Here is a 14,725-nt window from a genome sequence, read left to right on the forward strand (position 1 = left end):
CCACCAGCCAATAACCAATGAGCCCTCTGTAAACAATCACGTTTCTCAAACTATCCTATAAAATGATCAGAACTGACTAAAGTTCGATCTAACACCTTGGTGCTATTTACCTATGTTTCCCTTCCGTATCGATCCGTAAATGTACTTGAAACATTAACAGAGCAGCCGATTTTGACACGAAATAGCATTGTGCGTATAGCAGCTATCACTATAGCATTAGCCACCCGCAAACTCCCATGAGCCTCAGCTCGCGGACTCCCATGAGCCTCAGCAAAGTGTAAACAATTGCGTTTCTCAAACGAGGGCTTAAAAAATGATCAGAACTGACTAAAGTTCGATCTAACACCTTGGTACTGCTTACCTATGTTTCCCTTCCATATCGATCCGTAAATTTACTCAAAACATTAACAGAGCAGCCTCTTTTGACATAAAATAGCCTCACAGGTACAACAGCTATTCTGTGACGCCCCCTGACCATGGTTGCCGTAATGCTGGTAAGCGATGCGACCTTGTAATTTACTAGTTGTACTAAAACGTACTGAAAATTTTGGCAGAGCACCGTGTACAACCAGTATGGATCAACAAATTCATAACTTGATCCATATATAAGGCTATAAGGCGCAATGTCGGCTTTTGAGAAAATTGTAGGTTTTTAGGTGCGCCTTATAGTCCGGAAAATACGGTACTGTTACTGTTCATGAGTGATTAGCGGTACATTTTTCAGGGAAACAATGAATTTCCATTTCCAAGACTGACTATTTGACACTGATACTGCGTCGCTGGCGAAGAAGGCTCAGCGCCACCTGTACTTTCTGCGGAAACTCAGGCGAGCAAGTGCTCCTCCCGCCGTCATGACCACATTCTACCGTGGCACCATTGAGAGCGTCCTCTCCAGTTGCATCGCTGTGTGGGGTGGTGGCTGCTCTGAGTACAACATGAAGGCCCTGCAGCGCATAGTGACCACTGCGAGTAAAATCATCGGGGCTCCACTCCCCTCCCTGAAGGAAGTTTACGCCTCCCGTCTCACCCGCAAAGCGGCTGCGATTGTGTGTGATGTGAGTCACCCCGCTCACTCTTTGTTTGTACTTCTGCCCTCTAGGAAGAGATACAGATGGCTGCGCTACCGCACCACCAGAGTCAGAGACAGCTTAGTGCGCCAAGCTGTCCGGATCTTGAATTCCCTCCCCCCTCTGCTACATGACGTCCTGTTCATTTGCGCTATGATCTGGCTGTCTGCTATTAGCGCGCTTGCTCCATTTTGCTGCTCTTATTTGTCTATTTATTATTAATTGTTTATTTATTTGGGTTATTTGCTTATTACTTATTCGTTGCTCTTGTCTGTTCGTTTTTACTCTTTGTGCTATTTGATGTGAGTGTTGTGTACTGTGTCTAGTCACCGTGAGATGGTGGGAAACGTAATTTCGATCTCTTTGCCTGGCATGTGAAGAAATTGACAATAAAGCGGACTTTGACTTAGACTTATTAAAGCTAGCAGTTTTCCCAGGTTTGAGGCTGTTTGTTATTTAGTCATAAAAATAAACAAGCAACAACAGTGATCTCTCGCCACTTGGCTTTCTGATTGAGTTTTTGCTTATTTCGGACGAGGTGAATCGAACATATTTCTTCACCTACAGTGCCCACCCCGAACAAAATTCTCTTTCCTCTCTTTCATTTGAATGGGCATCAATTATTGACAAATTATTGTCATTTGCAGGCCTGCCCAGTACCTATCTCCCGTGAGTAGCTGGGTTTGTATAATTATAATTTTTTATACAGCTGAAGCTCAATAGGTGGACTTTGGGGTCCAGAATTTGGGAATCGCGTTAACCCTGAAAGCGCGTTATATAGAAAGTCTTGGGGTTTTTTGTCTTTCTTTTTAAGAAAGGCATGTTTTTAGGCAGCCGAAGGCATCCTTTGTCACATTAATATACGTCAAGCATGTTGTAGGGCAGCCAAAGGGGTTTGTTTGCCGTCCATCACGGTGAATGGATTTTGATGCTATGTGAATTGGATGGAAGAGCGATTAAACCAGCCACTTATTCTACGACTGTGTCCGTGCTCTTTGACTAGTGACTGTGTGCATGAGGTGCTTCTGCGAACTTCCCCCTTTCCAAATCAAAAACAATCCTAGCTTTCCGTAACAGTGTAATAAAACAGTCATTAAAGGTCAAACAGCCTGACAACTTCTTAGCAAATGCCTTTAAATTAGTCATGGAAATGAAATCACTAGCACCAAGATTTACTCACTTTTCAATTAGCTTCGAACGGTCTCTATATCGCCCATTTAAAATACTACCATATTTTCCGCACCATAAGACGCTTCGGGTTAAAAGGCGAAGACTCAATTGCGGGGGCTATTTTTTATTTAATCCACACATGGGGCGCACCCCATTATAAGGCGCATGCATGCCATGACTTGCGGTAAACGAAAAACGTCACAGGAGCAAGGCAGTGAGTTTGGTTGTACTCTCTTGTACTATTTAACGATGTACTCTATTGTATTCACTTTATTGCTAATCAATATTCATATGTCATACGTCATCATCTTCTGTATCTTTTTAAGAAAGGCATGTTTTTAGGCAGCCGAAGGCATCCTTTGTCACATTAATTTACGTCAAGCATGTTGTAGGGCAGCCAAAGGGGTTTGTTTGCCGTCCATCACGGTGAATGGATTTTGATGCTATGTGAATTGGATGGAAGAGCGATTAAACCAGCCACTTATTCTACGACTGTGTCCGTGCTCTTTGACTAGTGACTGTGTGCATGAGGTGCTTCTGCGAACTTCCCCCTTTCCAAATCAAAAACAATCCTAGCTTTCCGTAACAGTGTAATAAAACAGTCATTAAAGGTCAAACAGCCTGACAACTTCTTAGCAAATGCCTTTAAATTAGTCATGGAAATTAAATCACTAGCACCAAGATTTACGCACTTTTCATTTAGCTTCGAACGGTCTCTATATCGCCCATTTAAAATACTACCATATTTTCCGCACCATTAGACGCTTCGGGTTAAAAGGCGAAGACTCAATTGCGGGGGCTATTTTGTATTTAATCCACACATGGGGCGCACCCCATTATAAGGCGCATGCATGCCATGACTTGCGGTAAACGAAAAACGTCACAGGAGCAAGGCAGTGAGTTTGGTTGTACTCTCTTGTACTATTTAACGATGTACTCTATTGTATTCACTTTATTGCTAATCAATATTCATATGTGATACGTCATCATCTTCTGTATCCGAATGAAACAGTTGGGCAAGTTTGCCACTAAACATGCCGAGTTCCCTCTCATCATTGTCTCGTTGTTCTTCTGCAATGATCCTGGCTTTCCGGAAATATCTAATTGTGCCTCGTACGCATGTCTCTTTGTCTATGTCATTTTAGAGGGTATGATGCTGTTTTCTTTGCACAAACAATAGTATTTCCCGTAATTTTCGGACTATAAGTCGTGGTTTTTGTCATAGTTTGGGTGGGGGGGCGACTTATACTCAGGAGCGACTTATAAGTGATTTTTTTTCACAAATTTTCAAATGTCAAAAATCCGCGATGTAGTGAAACCGCGAAAAACGAACCGCGATGTAGCAAGGGATTACTGTCATTTGAACTGCAAGTGACGTCACCCGTGCCGCGCGGCGGTTGTTTACATAAAGGCCAAAGGATTCGATCACGGGATGACGAAGATGACGAAGGGCCCCACGTACTACCGGCATCATTCGCGGCTATGTTTGTAAGTGACACGGAGGACGAAGAGTTTAAAGGATTTAATGATTTGGAGTGACACAGAGGGTTTGAAAAACTATTATGGCTTTTACGCACGCCTGGTCCGACTCGACAGGAGCTCTCTTTCACCTCTGTGGATGGAAGTCGGGGGCCGGCGCTCGGCCGGGTGCCTGTCCGGGGACGGTGGATGGGGCTCGGACATGGCTTTTACGCACGCCTGGTCCTATTTATGGAGCTCTCTTCCACCTCGGTGGCTGGAAATTCAGTAGTTGTTGGCTCGTTGAACTCTTGTTTTGATAAATAAAGAGCCGTTTACCAAACCCACGTCTTTCCTGGTACTTTGTTAACGCTACAATATAGTTATATACTAGATCTATGCGGCGCGCACGGGGCGTTGTTGACATAAAGGACGAGGAATTTGATCGATGGATTTAATGTTTAGGAGTGACACTGATGGTTTGATAATATTGTTGTTATTTGAAATATACTTTAAATATTGTTATATGGGTCTGTGGTATAATTAGAAATGCTACTTACAACGGGTCCGGCGTCAGCATATGCGGCGCATACGCGGCATTGTTTACATAAAGCACGATCGATGGATTTAATGAATTGGAGTGACACAGATGGTTTGATAAACGTGTTATTTATGTAATACTTACTTGAATAACTCTGAATGTTACGTCAGGCCCGTTCTCAGCTCCTTGTTTGTGTATATGTCACGTTAGCATACCATATCGTTTAGCCTGTTGTTGCTGGTTCATGTCTGTTCTTGGTGTTGGATTTTGTCGAATGAATTTCCCCCAAAATACGACCTATACTCCGGTGTGACTTATATGGGTTTTTTTTCACGTTATTGTGCATTTTATGGCTTATGCGACCTATATTCCGGAGCAACTTATAGTCAGAAAATTATGGTATTTGTCAATGGCGGCGGAGATACGTACTCTATGTGTAACGTGAAGTCCTCTGATTAGTTTACCGCCTTGATCTACGTAATACACAATGTCCTCTGATTGGTTCATCGGGTCTAGATATTATGTAGCCACACACCAACAAATACAGATTTTGGAATTTGGTCCACACAAAAGGAACACCATATTAAAAGGCGCAGCATTTGTTTACGAGAAAAGTAAATGCGCCTTATGGTGTGAAAATTACGGAACTTGAAAATGTATTTACGCCCAAAAAAATTGGGGTCCATGACCAAACTGCGTTAGATAGAAAGTCGCGTAGAATCATATCGCGTAAAATTGAGCTTCAGTTGTATCACAAGGCTAAGTCACCCTCGCAACCATCTATGTATTTTACACGTGCACCAATTTTGTCCATTTTCAGAATGTTTGTCATAGACATGTTCCTATGTGGCTATCACTGATAAAACACTCATAAAAAAAATGTGGTGTCCTCCATCATTTACATGGCCCATTACTAGGGGAGGCTATAAGAAGATTGCCAACAGCATGAAATTAATCTGCAGCACTGTGGCCAAAACCACAGAACAGATTAACACGAGAACAAGCCTCGCCTTGGTTGACCGAAGAAGTTGAGTTCAAAGTGTCATGTCTAGAGGATATCTTTAGAAAATATGAGTGCGTATCACATTGCTGGAGAGGGTGATAACCATGGGGTCAACCTCTCAATGGGCCTCATTCACTAATAAAAACATAGAAATGTTTGTGTTCTATGCACAAATCAATCCTATACACAAAACTCACCCCTGGATCCATGACACACACAAAGCAGTGCTGGAAAATATCGGCAGCCACAGAGAACAATGAACACTTAAGGCCCATTTTTTTACTTGGGTGTTTCCTCAGTTTATGTCAGATCTTAAGACTTTAATGACTTTGTGTTGATTTACTTTGAGTGGACAGCACAATTACAATGTTACACAAGTTTATTGTAGTGGAGCGTTGGTCATGAAATCGTTCATAGTATTTTGGACGAACAAAAACCGAATGTAGCGCATTTTTGCTTTGTGAACGCTTTCGTGAACACACATTCTGGGGTCAATGAATGGTTTTGAAGGGCAGTTCATTTTTGTTCAAGGGTGCCAGATTTTTTCTGCTTAAACTTCAAAATAATATCCCGTTAAAGACACCGTAAGGGTCAATTACACAGGGAAACACGGCCACTCCCGGCCACAAAAAGTCACACGGCGCATGAGTCATTAAAATGCGACGTGTGCTTGGAGGAGAAAAGAATGCGCGATGACGCTTCATCGATGTAAACTCGTGTCGCGCGAGAAGCAGCTCCACTCGCCATTAAACGGCAACAATAAGGTATCACCCTATAAGAGCATTCGAGAATGTTGAATGAATGAGAAGATATAGTGCTCTCAGTGATATCCTAAAAGAATAGATCCATCCCTCCAATCTCCACATTCATAACCAAAACAAGCAAAAAGCCAAGAAACCATTTTTCTTTTTGAGACAGATAGAGAGCGAGAGAGAACAAGAGCGAGAGACAATCTGTGCACTGGACTTAGGCTAGGTTTACACTGCAGCTCAATTGCAATTTTTTTTTACCCATATGTAAAATGTTTCAGATTTTTTTTGTTGTCTTTTTTTCATATGATCACAAAGGCCTTCTTTTGGGCAGGGTTTGTGTCATGTAAATGAGTACATAAAAAAAATCTGACTTTTGTAATAAAAAGAAATGTAATTTGTATTGCATAAAGCATTAAAACAGATGAGTACAGTACCTGTCACAAAGGTGGCTCACTGCACCAAATGAGTCACAGGTGCACGGGAGGCAGTCGCTAGTGCCATTGGTAAAGTACCCCTCCTCACAGTCATCACACTGTAGACCATTGTAGCCGTCCAGACATGAGCACTGACCAGTGCTCTGGTTACACTCATCTGGATACAAAATCCCCTCTCCTCCGGTGCTGCAATTACAGAATCCCTCTGGGGGGAACAAACAAACAGGCATGACAACGGGTGAGACAAATAGATGAAAGTGTGTTTGCATGACTCCATGAAATTTACCGTATTTTTCGGACTAAAAGTTGCTCCGGAATATAGGTCGCATTAGCCATATAATGCACAACAACGTGAAAAAAAACCCATATATAAGTCGCTCCGGAGTATAGGTCGCATTTTGGGGCAAAATTATTCGACAAAATCCAACACCAAGAACAGACATGAACGAGCAACAACAGGCTAAACGATAGGTATGCTAACGTGACATAAACACAAAGACCTGAGAACAGGCCTGACGTAACATTCAGAGTTATTCTAATAACTATAACATAAATAACACGTTTATAAAACCATCTGTCACTCCAATTCAATAAATCCATTGATCGTCCTTTATGTAAACAATGCCGCGTACGCGCCGCGTACGCGCTGCGTACGCGCCGCATATGCGCTGCGGACGTCGGACTCGTCGTGAGTTGCAGTTCTAATTATTCCACAGACCCATATAATGATATATAAAGTATATTTCAAATAACTATCATATTACAACAATATTATCAAACCGTCTGTGTCACTCCAAATAATTAAATCCATCAATCAAATTCCTCATCCTTTGTCAACAACGTCGCGCGTGCGCCCTGACCTCAGCCTCTTTGTTATTCCACAGATCTAGTATATAACTATATTGTACCGTTAACAAAGTCGATTTCCAGGCGTGCGGCGGCATGGACTTCCATCCCCGGAGGTGGCATTTCCAGCCACGGATGTGGAAGAGAGCTCCATAGAATAGGACCGGGCGTGCGCAAGAGCCATGTCCGAGCCCCATCCATCGTCCCCGGACAGCCACCCAGCCGAGCGCCGGCCCCCGACTTCCATCTATGGAGGTGAGAGAGAGCTCCGTCGAGTCGGACCGGGCGTGCGTAAGAGCCATAATAGTTTTTCAAACCTTGTGTGTCATTCCAAATCATTAAATCCTTCAAACTCTTCGTCCTCCGTGTCACTTACAAAGCCGCTAATGATGCCGCTAGTACGTGGGGCCCTTCGTCATCTTCATCATCCCGTGATCAAATCTTTGTCCTTTATGTAAACAACCGTCGCACCGCTGACGTCACTTGAAATTCAAATCACAGCAATCTCTTGCTACATCATGGTTTGTTTATCGTGGTTTCCTCAAATCTTTTTTCTTGAATTTTGAAAATTTGTGAAAAAATTCACATATAAATCGCTCCTCAGTATAAGTCGCCCCTTCCCACACACCCAAACTAAGAAAGAAAAACGCAATTTATAGTCCGAAAATTACGGTACTCCCATTATTTGGTGATTGATAGTGGTGAAAACAAATACACATACTCCAATACAATTCAACCTCGTTTATGTTGCACATTGAACAACAACTGCAGCTGTAACAAAGCGTTTCACATATGATATAATGATGTAACTGCAAAGACAGTAAAAGTTGTAGATTAAAACACAAATTAATATACAGTAGTAGTAGTAGTAATATACTGTACATGTAAAGTAGTTAACAACAACAGAACAATCGCAACAAAGTCAGTCAAAGGCTAAAGAATAAAAATGGGTCTTCAAACGAGTTTTAAAAATGGGCAGGGGTCTGGGGCTTGTCTAACATACAAGGGAAGGTCATTCCAGAGGGAAGGACCGACAACAGAAAACGCACGATCCTTTCCGTTTAGTCCTCGGCACTTCCAGGAGAGTCTGGTCTGCAGACCTGAAGGACCGTGGAAGAGCGTCCGGGTAGAGCAGCTCAGAGAGTTAAACTAGGGCGAGGCCATTTAATGATTTGAAAACAAATAAACTTACCTTAAAATGAACTCTAAAATGTACTGGGGGCCAGTGAAGGGAGGCCCGAATTGGGGTTGTGTACTTCCTCTTATGAGCTCCAATTAGGAGGTGAGCAGCAGCATTTGCTCAGTCAGACTAGTAAAGTGTATAGAGTTGTATCTTCATATTCTACTCAGTGAAGTCACTTAAACAATAACATGGAGCCTGAGATGTTCGGATAAGAACAGACATGAATTTAATCAAAGGGGGTTTAAAAACTAAATGCATTTCAATGTGCGGCAATTATAAATAGACTTTTGCGACTTTTCGCCTGACATATTTGGCACAACTCAAGACGGTGTGCTTCACGAAAGAATCTTGGATATGTTGACACGCAGATGACCTTGACAAGCACTCTGTAGTTACCTGTTATTTATCTGATCTCAAATTCAGCGCAGAGAATGGCGACTGCAGACCAACACTATCTCACATGTACTTTGTTCATTGCACAGCTGAGGTATTTGTGTACTCAAAACAAAAAACAAAACATACCTAAAGCAATTAGATAAAATTAAATGTACAATTTCATTTGGATGCTCTAGAATTCAATTCAAATGTTGTAGCTCTTCTCGTGTTATTTGCACTTTTATGTAAGTAAAACAAAATGGCCTGTGGTTATGCAAGCCTGGAGAGCCTCTACTCCCGGGCTCTTTGCTACAGTAAGAGGCACAAGAACTGTCAGCCCTGATGATGCCAAAGAATGTGTGAAATCCTGTTAATGCATACCCCACCTTAAACACACACACACACACAAACACACACTGTTTTTCATTCTTAAAAACTGGGCTTTCACTAGATGTGGTGTTTAGCTACACACACTACGTCTGATGTCTATTGGGCTGGACCTGTGTGTAGTGGAAAGAGAAAAGGGGGCTGGGCTCACCTCTTCCCTGTCTCGTTTATCTGTTTGACTGCTGTGACATGTTGTATGACTGTTATACAAACATGGGCGGACCATTTAGAACAAGTCTCAAAATTCCTGTTGAGCCACACGTTATTTTCTTGTTACCGTGAAGACCAATTTTATTTTTCCTTTTTTCCCTTGGCGTCAAACTGCACAAATGTTGGAAGGGAAAACATTCCCTATGTATGTGAGGCCCTTCCATGTGATAGAAGTTGATGCCTTTGTTGATGTGATCTACCTTTAAAATGGAACAATGATAAGAGCTCAAGAATGCACCAAGCTCAAGCTTTAAGGGTTATGTCACATTAAAGCACAAGGTTAATTTTGACCACCAGGTCAAACAGATGGCAAGGGGGGAAAAAAAAGCATGATGAAGCTTATTGGCGTTACTCCAAACAAGACAAGCACAGACTATGACGGACAATCAGGACTGCAGAAAAGATAATTGGAATCAACCTCCCATCTATCCAAAACTTGTACCTGTCCAGGACCAGGAAACGTGCAAGTAGCATCTCTACAGACCCTTCTTACCCAGGTTACAGTCGGTTTGAACTACTCCCCTCAGGACGGCGTTATAGAGCTCTGTACGCCAAAACCAGCAGACACAGAGACAGCTTCTTCCCCCAGGCTGTTGCTCTGATGAACTCACACCAGCCACTCTTAGAGTCTCAGAGTCATTCTTGTGCAATAACACCCTGCTTTCCACACCTTTTGTGAATTGTCTACACTGTTTGTACTATGTGTCCTCTCTGCATTCATTGCAGCCTGGTTATCCTGAAAGTGGGACCCTCCCATCTGAGGTATCTTTTCTCAAGGTTTCTCATTTCCCCTAGTTGGAGTTTTGAGTTTTTCCTTGCCCTCCTGGGAGTTTAAGATCAGGGGATGTTTGAGAATATTTGTCATTTTTCACATGTCCTGAGTGTTGTTCATTCATTCATTCATTTTCTGAACCGCTTAGTCCCCAAGGGGGTCGCGGGCGTGCTGGAGCCATCCCAGCCGTCATCGGGCAGTAGGCGGGGGACACCCTGAAGTGGTTGCCAACCAATCGCAGGGCATACAGAGACGAACAACCATTCGCACTCGCACTCACACCTAGGGACAATTTGGAGTGCTCAATCGGGTGTTGTTTTTGGGATGTGGGAGGAAACCGGAGTGCCCGGAGAAAACCCACGCGGACACGGGGAGAACATGCAAACTCCACACAGGGAGGGCCGGAGGTGGAATCGAACTCGCACCCTCCTAACTGTGGCCGTGCTACCCACTGCGCCACCGTCACATAAGTGACGTCTGAAAAATATACACTTAAACATTTGGATATCCTTCACAAGCTCCTATTCTTAATGAACAAATATAGACACAAGACCAGAGAGGCACGAAAATAATAAAGAGACAAATAACGATCAAAACAATGAAAGTAACTAAGAAATACATAGTAGCAACAACAAGAATAACTAGAATTGGCAATTTCTGGAGAAATTGCGTGTGAAGGCGAAGGCACTTCACACTATTGTGGGACTCGAAATAATGATTAAATGAAATAAAAATGGTAAATTAATTATGATGATTAAATAAAATAGAAATGGTAAATTAATTATGATGATTATGTTGAATGAAATAAATTATTAAAATGCTATTTTTAAATAGAGAAATAAAAATGATAAATTGATGATCATGATGTTGACTGAAATAAATTATTAAAATGATGTTTTTAAATTAAAATAAAATGAATAAACAAATGAATGAATAAAAAATAAATGAGTTAAGGAAAGAAATCATGATAAAAGTTGTCAGATGTCAGATTCAAACTCACTCGGGAACATGACTCGTGTTGAATGTGCCATTCGCTACTAACTGAGCTAAACATTGACTGGTGGAAGGATGCTATTAAACGAGAAATTAAAATGGTAAATGCTGTTGACTGAAAAATTATTAATGTGATGTTTTTAAATTAAAATTAAATGAATAAATAAATGAATGAAAAAAAAAAGAGTTAAGAAAAGAAATCGTGACAAATGTTGTCAGACGTCAGATTCGAACTCACTTAAACGACTTAATGTTGCTGTGGTGGAATGATGCTATTAAACGAGAAATAAAAATGGTAAATTGATGTTGACTGAAATAAATTATTAAAATGATGTTTTTAAATTAAAAAGGCCTTCGCCTTCACACTAATGAATGAAAAATAAATAAATAAAAAATAAAAGAGTTAAATAAATGAGTTAAGGAAAGAAATCATGAAAAAAGTTGTCAGATGTCAAAATTCGAACTCCCTCGTGAGCGTCGCTCGTGTCTAATGCGCTATTAAGAATGAATGGGGGATTTTAAGGCACAAATTTGCTAATTATGCAAAAACGGTAAATGTTATGAACAAATAAAATACTAACAGTCACTTACTTCACACTAATGAAGGCCTTCGCCTTCACACTAATAATAATAATAATAAGAAAAATAAAGTAGAATAACAATAGTGTGAAGGCCTTTGCCTTCACACTAATAAGCTGTTCAGAGAATTGATGGATGAATGGTGTTTTGAGGGAACATCTCTGGGAAAATTGCAAGAATGGCTACCAGGTGTCACCATAACCAGTGATGTCTTTTACAGAAGATGTGAAGATGCATCCAAATTTTAATGTTGCGGGGGATTAATGAGTGCAAATAGAGTTTAATAGATGATGATCTGAGGAGCCGAAATCAGAACATGGAAAGTGACAGGCTACATATATTTCTGGATTTGTTCACTTTAGAACAGCTATGTCCAAAGTCCGGCCCGCGGGCCAATTGCGGCCCGTGGTCAAATTTCATCAGGCCCGCAGCCTCTGTGATAAAATCTTTAGTATGTGGCCCGCCGCCATTGTTGACCAGCGCTTTAATACACACGTACCAAAGCTATTTTATATTTATGCCGCAGAAATGTAATCTCGCGCGACCCGGCGTGATTTCACAGCGAGAACATGACTCCAGCTGTCCTGCTATGCGGAGCATGCGCAAATCAAATGCGGAAATAAACCCGTTGTAAAATGGGTACGCGCAAACCGGCTGCGTAAACCCTGTGGGAAATGTTCATGAGGCGAAAATAATTTTAAACTCATGTAAATTTAAGGTATTTCATACAGTTTGTTCAATGTTATCGTATTTTATGTATTACTTATAACTCCTGTTTAAAATGTTCATGAGGCGAAAATAATTTTAAACTCAAGTAAATTTAAGGTATTTCATACAGTTTGTTCAATGTTATCGGACTCTTCAGATATGAATGAAAGGCAGAATTGGTGTTTTTAGAGTTGTTCACATCTGCCTGAGTGGCTTATATTTGGTTATTTTGTCATTTAAAAAAGAAAGACAATTGGGAGAATGAAATTTGTTTTATAACAGTGTTTATTTGGATAAAATTGTAGTTAAAAAAATGTCCGAAAAAACTACTGGCCCCCGGGCCCCTTCACTTTATCCAATCTAGCCCTCCTTGCAAAAAGTTTGGACACCCCTGCTTTAGAAGGAAGTAACAAGGTCATCATCATCATCATCATCATCATAGCTTGTCACGCCAAAAAGCCAACCATTCAAGGGTGTTCTGATTCACATTCAGCAAGTCAGCTTTGTTCAGGCTGCATGGTCTTGGAGGATATGCTCAATGGTCTGGGCGCCCTCTCCACACTCACACGACTGCTAAAGCATGGTTGGACTGTTTTGGCGTGGAATGTTAGGATTGGTCTCCTTACGGATTAACAGGGTCACGACGAAAACGTTCCTAACTTGACCCCGGTAACGAGGTAACAATTGTGCTTTTTTTTCTGTAAACACAGAATATTTATTCAAATATTTGGCAAAAAAAAAAAAACGGCCATGTTTCCTTTAAAATTGCTTTGGCAATTTCAGCCTGGTGAGCTGGTACAAGCAATTTGGGTGGTAAACACAACTAAACCATCTGCCTCACATAGTCATCAAAAGATTTATTATCACAACTGTGCTTCTGGCTACGACTTAATCAAAACATGCACAGTGCTTGGATAGGGGCCATTGTCATTCCCCATTCATAGCTTTGGCTGCCTGGCCATTTTTGTTTGGGTGTCCTTGGATTCTACATGTCCCACATCCTTGACATACAGATTTGAATATAATTTCCCTTAAACATAAATCCTGCTGAGTTGAATGCAATAATGCCATGGGTGTGTGTGGATGCTGTGTGGCTTGACAGACGGGATAACCTCATTGAACAACAGGATCAACCTCCCCCCCCCCATGCCCTCCCTCATCCTATACGCTGTAATATGTGGCACACATTCATATTTTATTAAGAGGCCTCATGTAGGCCACGTTAATGCTCAGGCCGCAATGATACCGTTTAACAGGAATACATTGCAGTTCACGATACATTAGGATTCTGCACGGGGTGCAGCATGCATAACTGATGGGGTGTGCCCATTGTTGTAATGTGCATTATTTGGTCTCTGCGTCAAAAGCACAGTGCAATCTTCCTCTTCTCGCAGATACGCTGCATAGCAGTGACTGGTTTTCTACACGCCTCTTTGCTTTACGTTTTTAATCACGCGAAAGCAAAACCTTTCGGACAAAATGATCCACTTTCGCTAGTACTGCATTCGACAAAACTCACCTTGACTGTTCTCTACTGAGGTAACAGATGTGGCGATCCTATCTGCCGACCACGCATCGTTGTCTGTCCGCTGAGAAACCATGGACATCATTGTCTGTAACATTTTCTCCCGGGCAAAGAGTGATGTGTGTGCATCAGTGGATCTTTTGCGGGGGGCGCTTAACTTGGAAATCAGCGCCGCGATGTCTTCCTTTGCGCTTGAAATGATCTCGGAGTCGAAATCAGCGGTAGTCGGCTCATTTGGTGCAGAAAGAATTGTATTTTGGAGGATATGGCTAGCTATGCCAATAGCAGAAGACGGGGCTAAAGAGAATCTGCTCTCGGGTAAACGACGAGGCATATCTGTATGGAGGGTCTTCCAGGTGTCGGAGGCAGTGTCTGGCTTCCTGGAGATTGGCGACGCATCGTATAGACTGATGCGAGGTGCAGCTTTAGAAAAATCGATATGTACATAGAAAATAAATACCACAACCGACGATATGTACATCATTAAGGACGTTAATCCCATATTCAGTTTCGGCTCTCCATGTAAGCTCCAGTAACGGTCTCTCTCAGACCTTTCCCTGAATGGATGCGTACTCCACCATTGATGTCTCCCGGCGGCGTACAGTGCTGTTTGTCGCTTCATGAACCACAAGTCATTGCTCCGCAACCTAACTTGGCTCAACGCGCACGGCTCATTTACATCAGCCAATAGAAAGTCGAGCAGACCAAAAAAAGAAAACCCC

General features: G+C 41.9%; 1 protein-coding gene across 1 annotated transcript in view; it reads right to left on the minus strand.

Moving 5' to 3' along the window:
• Positions 1 to 14,653, minus strand: part of LOC147057602 (multiple epidermal growth factor-like domains protein 9) — a 78,593-nt gene extending 63,940 nt beyond the window's left edge. The window contains exons 1-2 of the mRNA XM_085908962.1: positions 13,998 to 14,653; positions 6,426 to 6,630 (exon numbers count right to left, since the gene is read on the minus strand). Of these exons, the coding sequence (XP_085765088.1) occupies positions 6,426 to 6,630; positions 13,998 to 14,625 (833 nt within the window). The 5' untranslated portion in view covers positions 14,626 to 14,653. The remainder of the gene's footprint in view (positions 1 to 6,425; positions 6,631 to 13,997) is intronic.
• Positions 14,654 to 14,725: the final 72 nt, after the last annotated feature.

This window comes from Syngnathus leptorhynchus, chromosome 4, assembly GCF_054491065.1.
Source record: "Syngnathus leptorhynchus isolate UIUO chromosome 4, UIUO_Slep, whole genome shotgun sequence".
NCBI lineage: Eukaryota > Metazoa > Chordata > Actinopteri > Syngnathiformes > Syngnathidae > Syngnathus > Syngnathus leptorhynchus.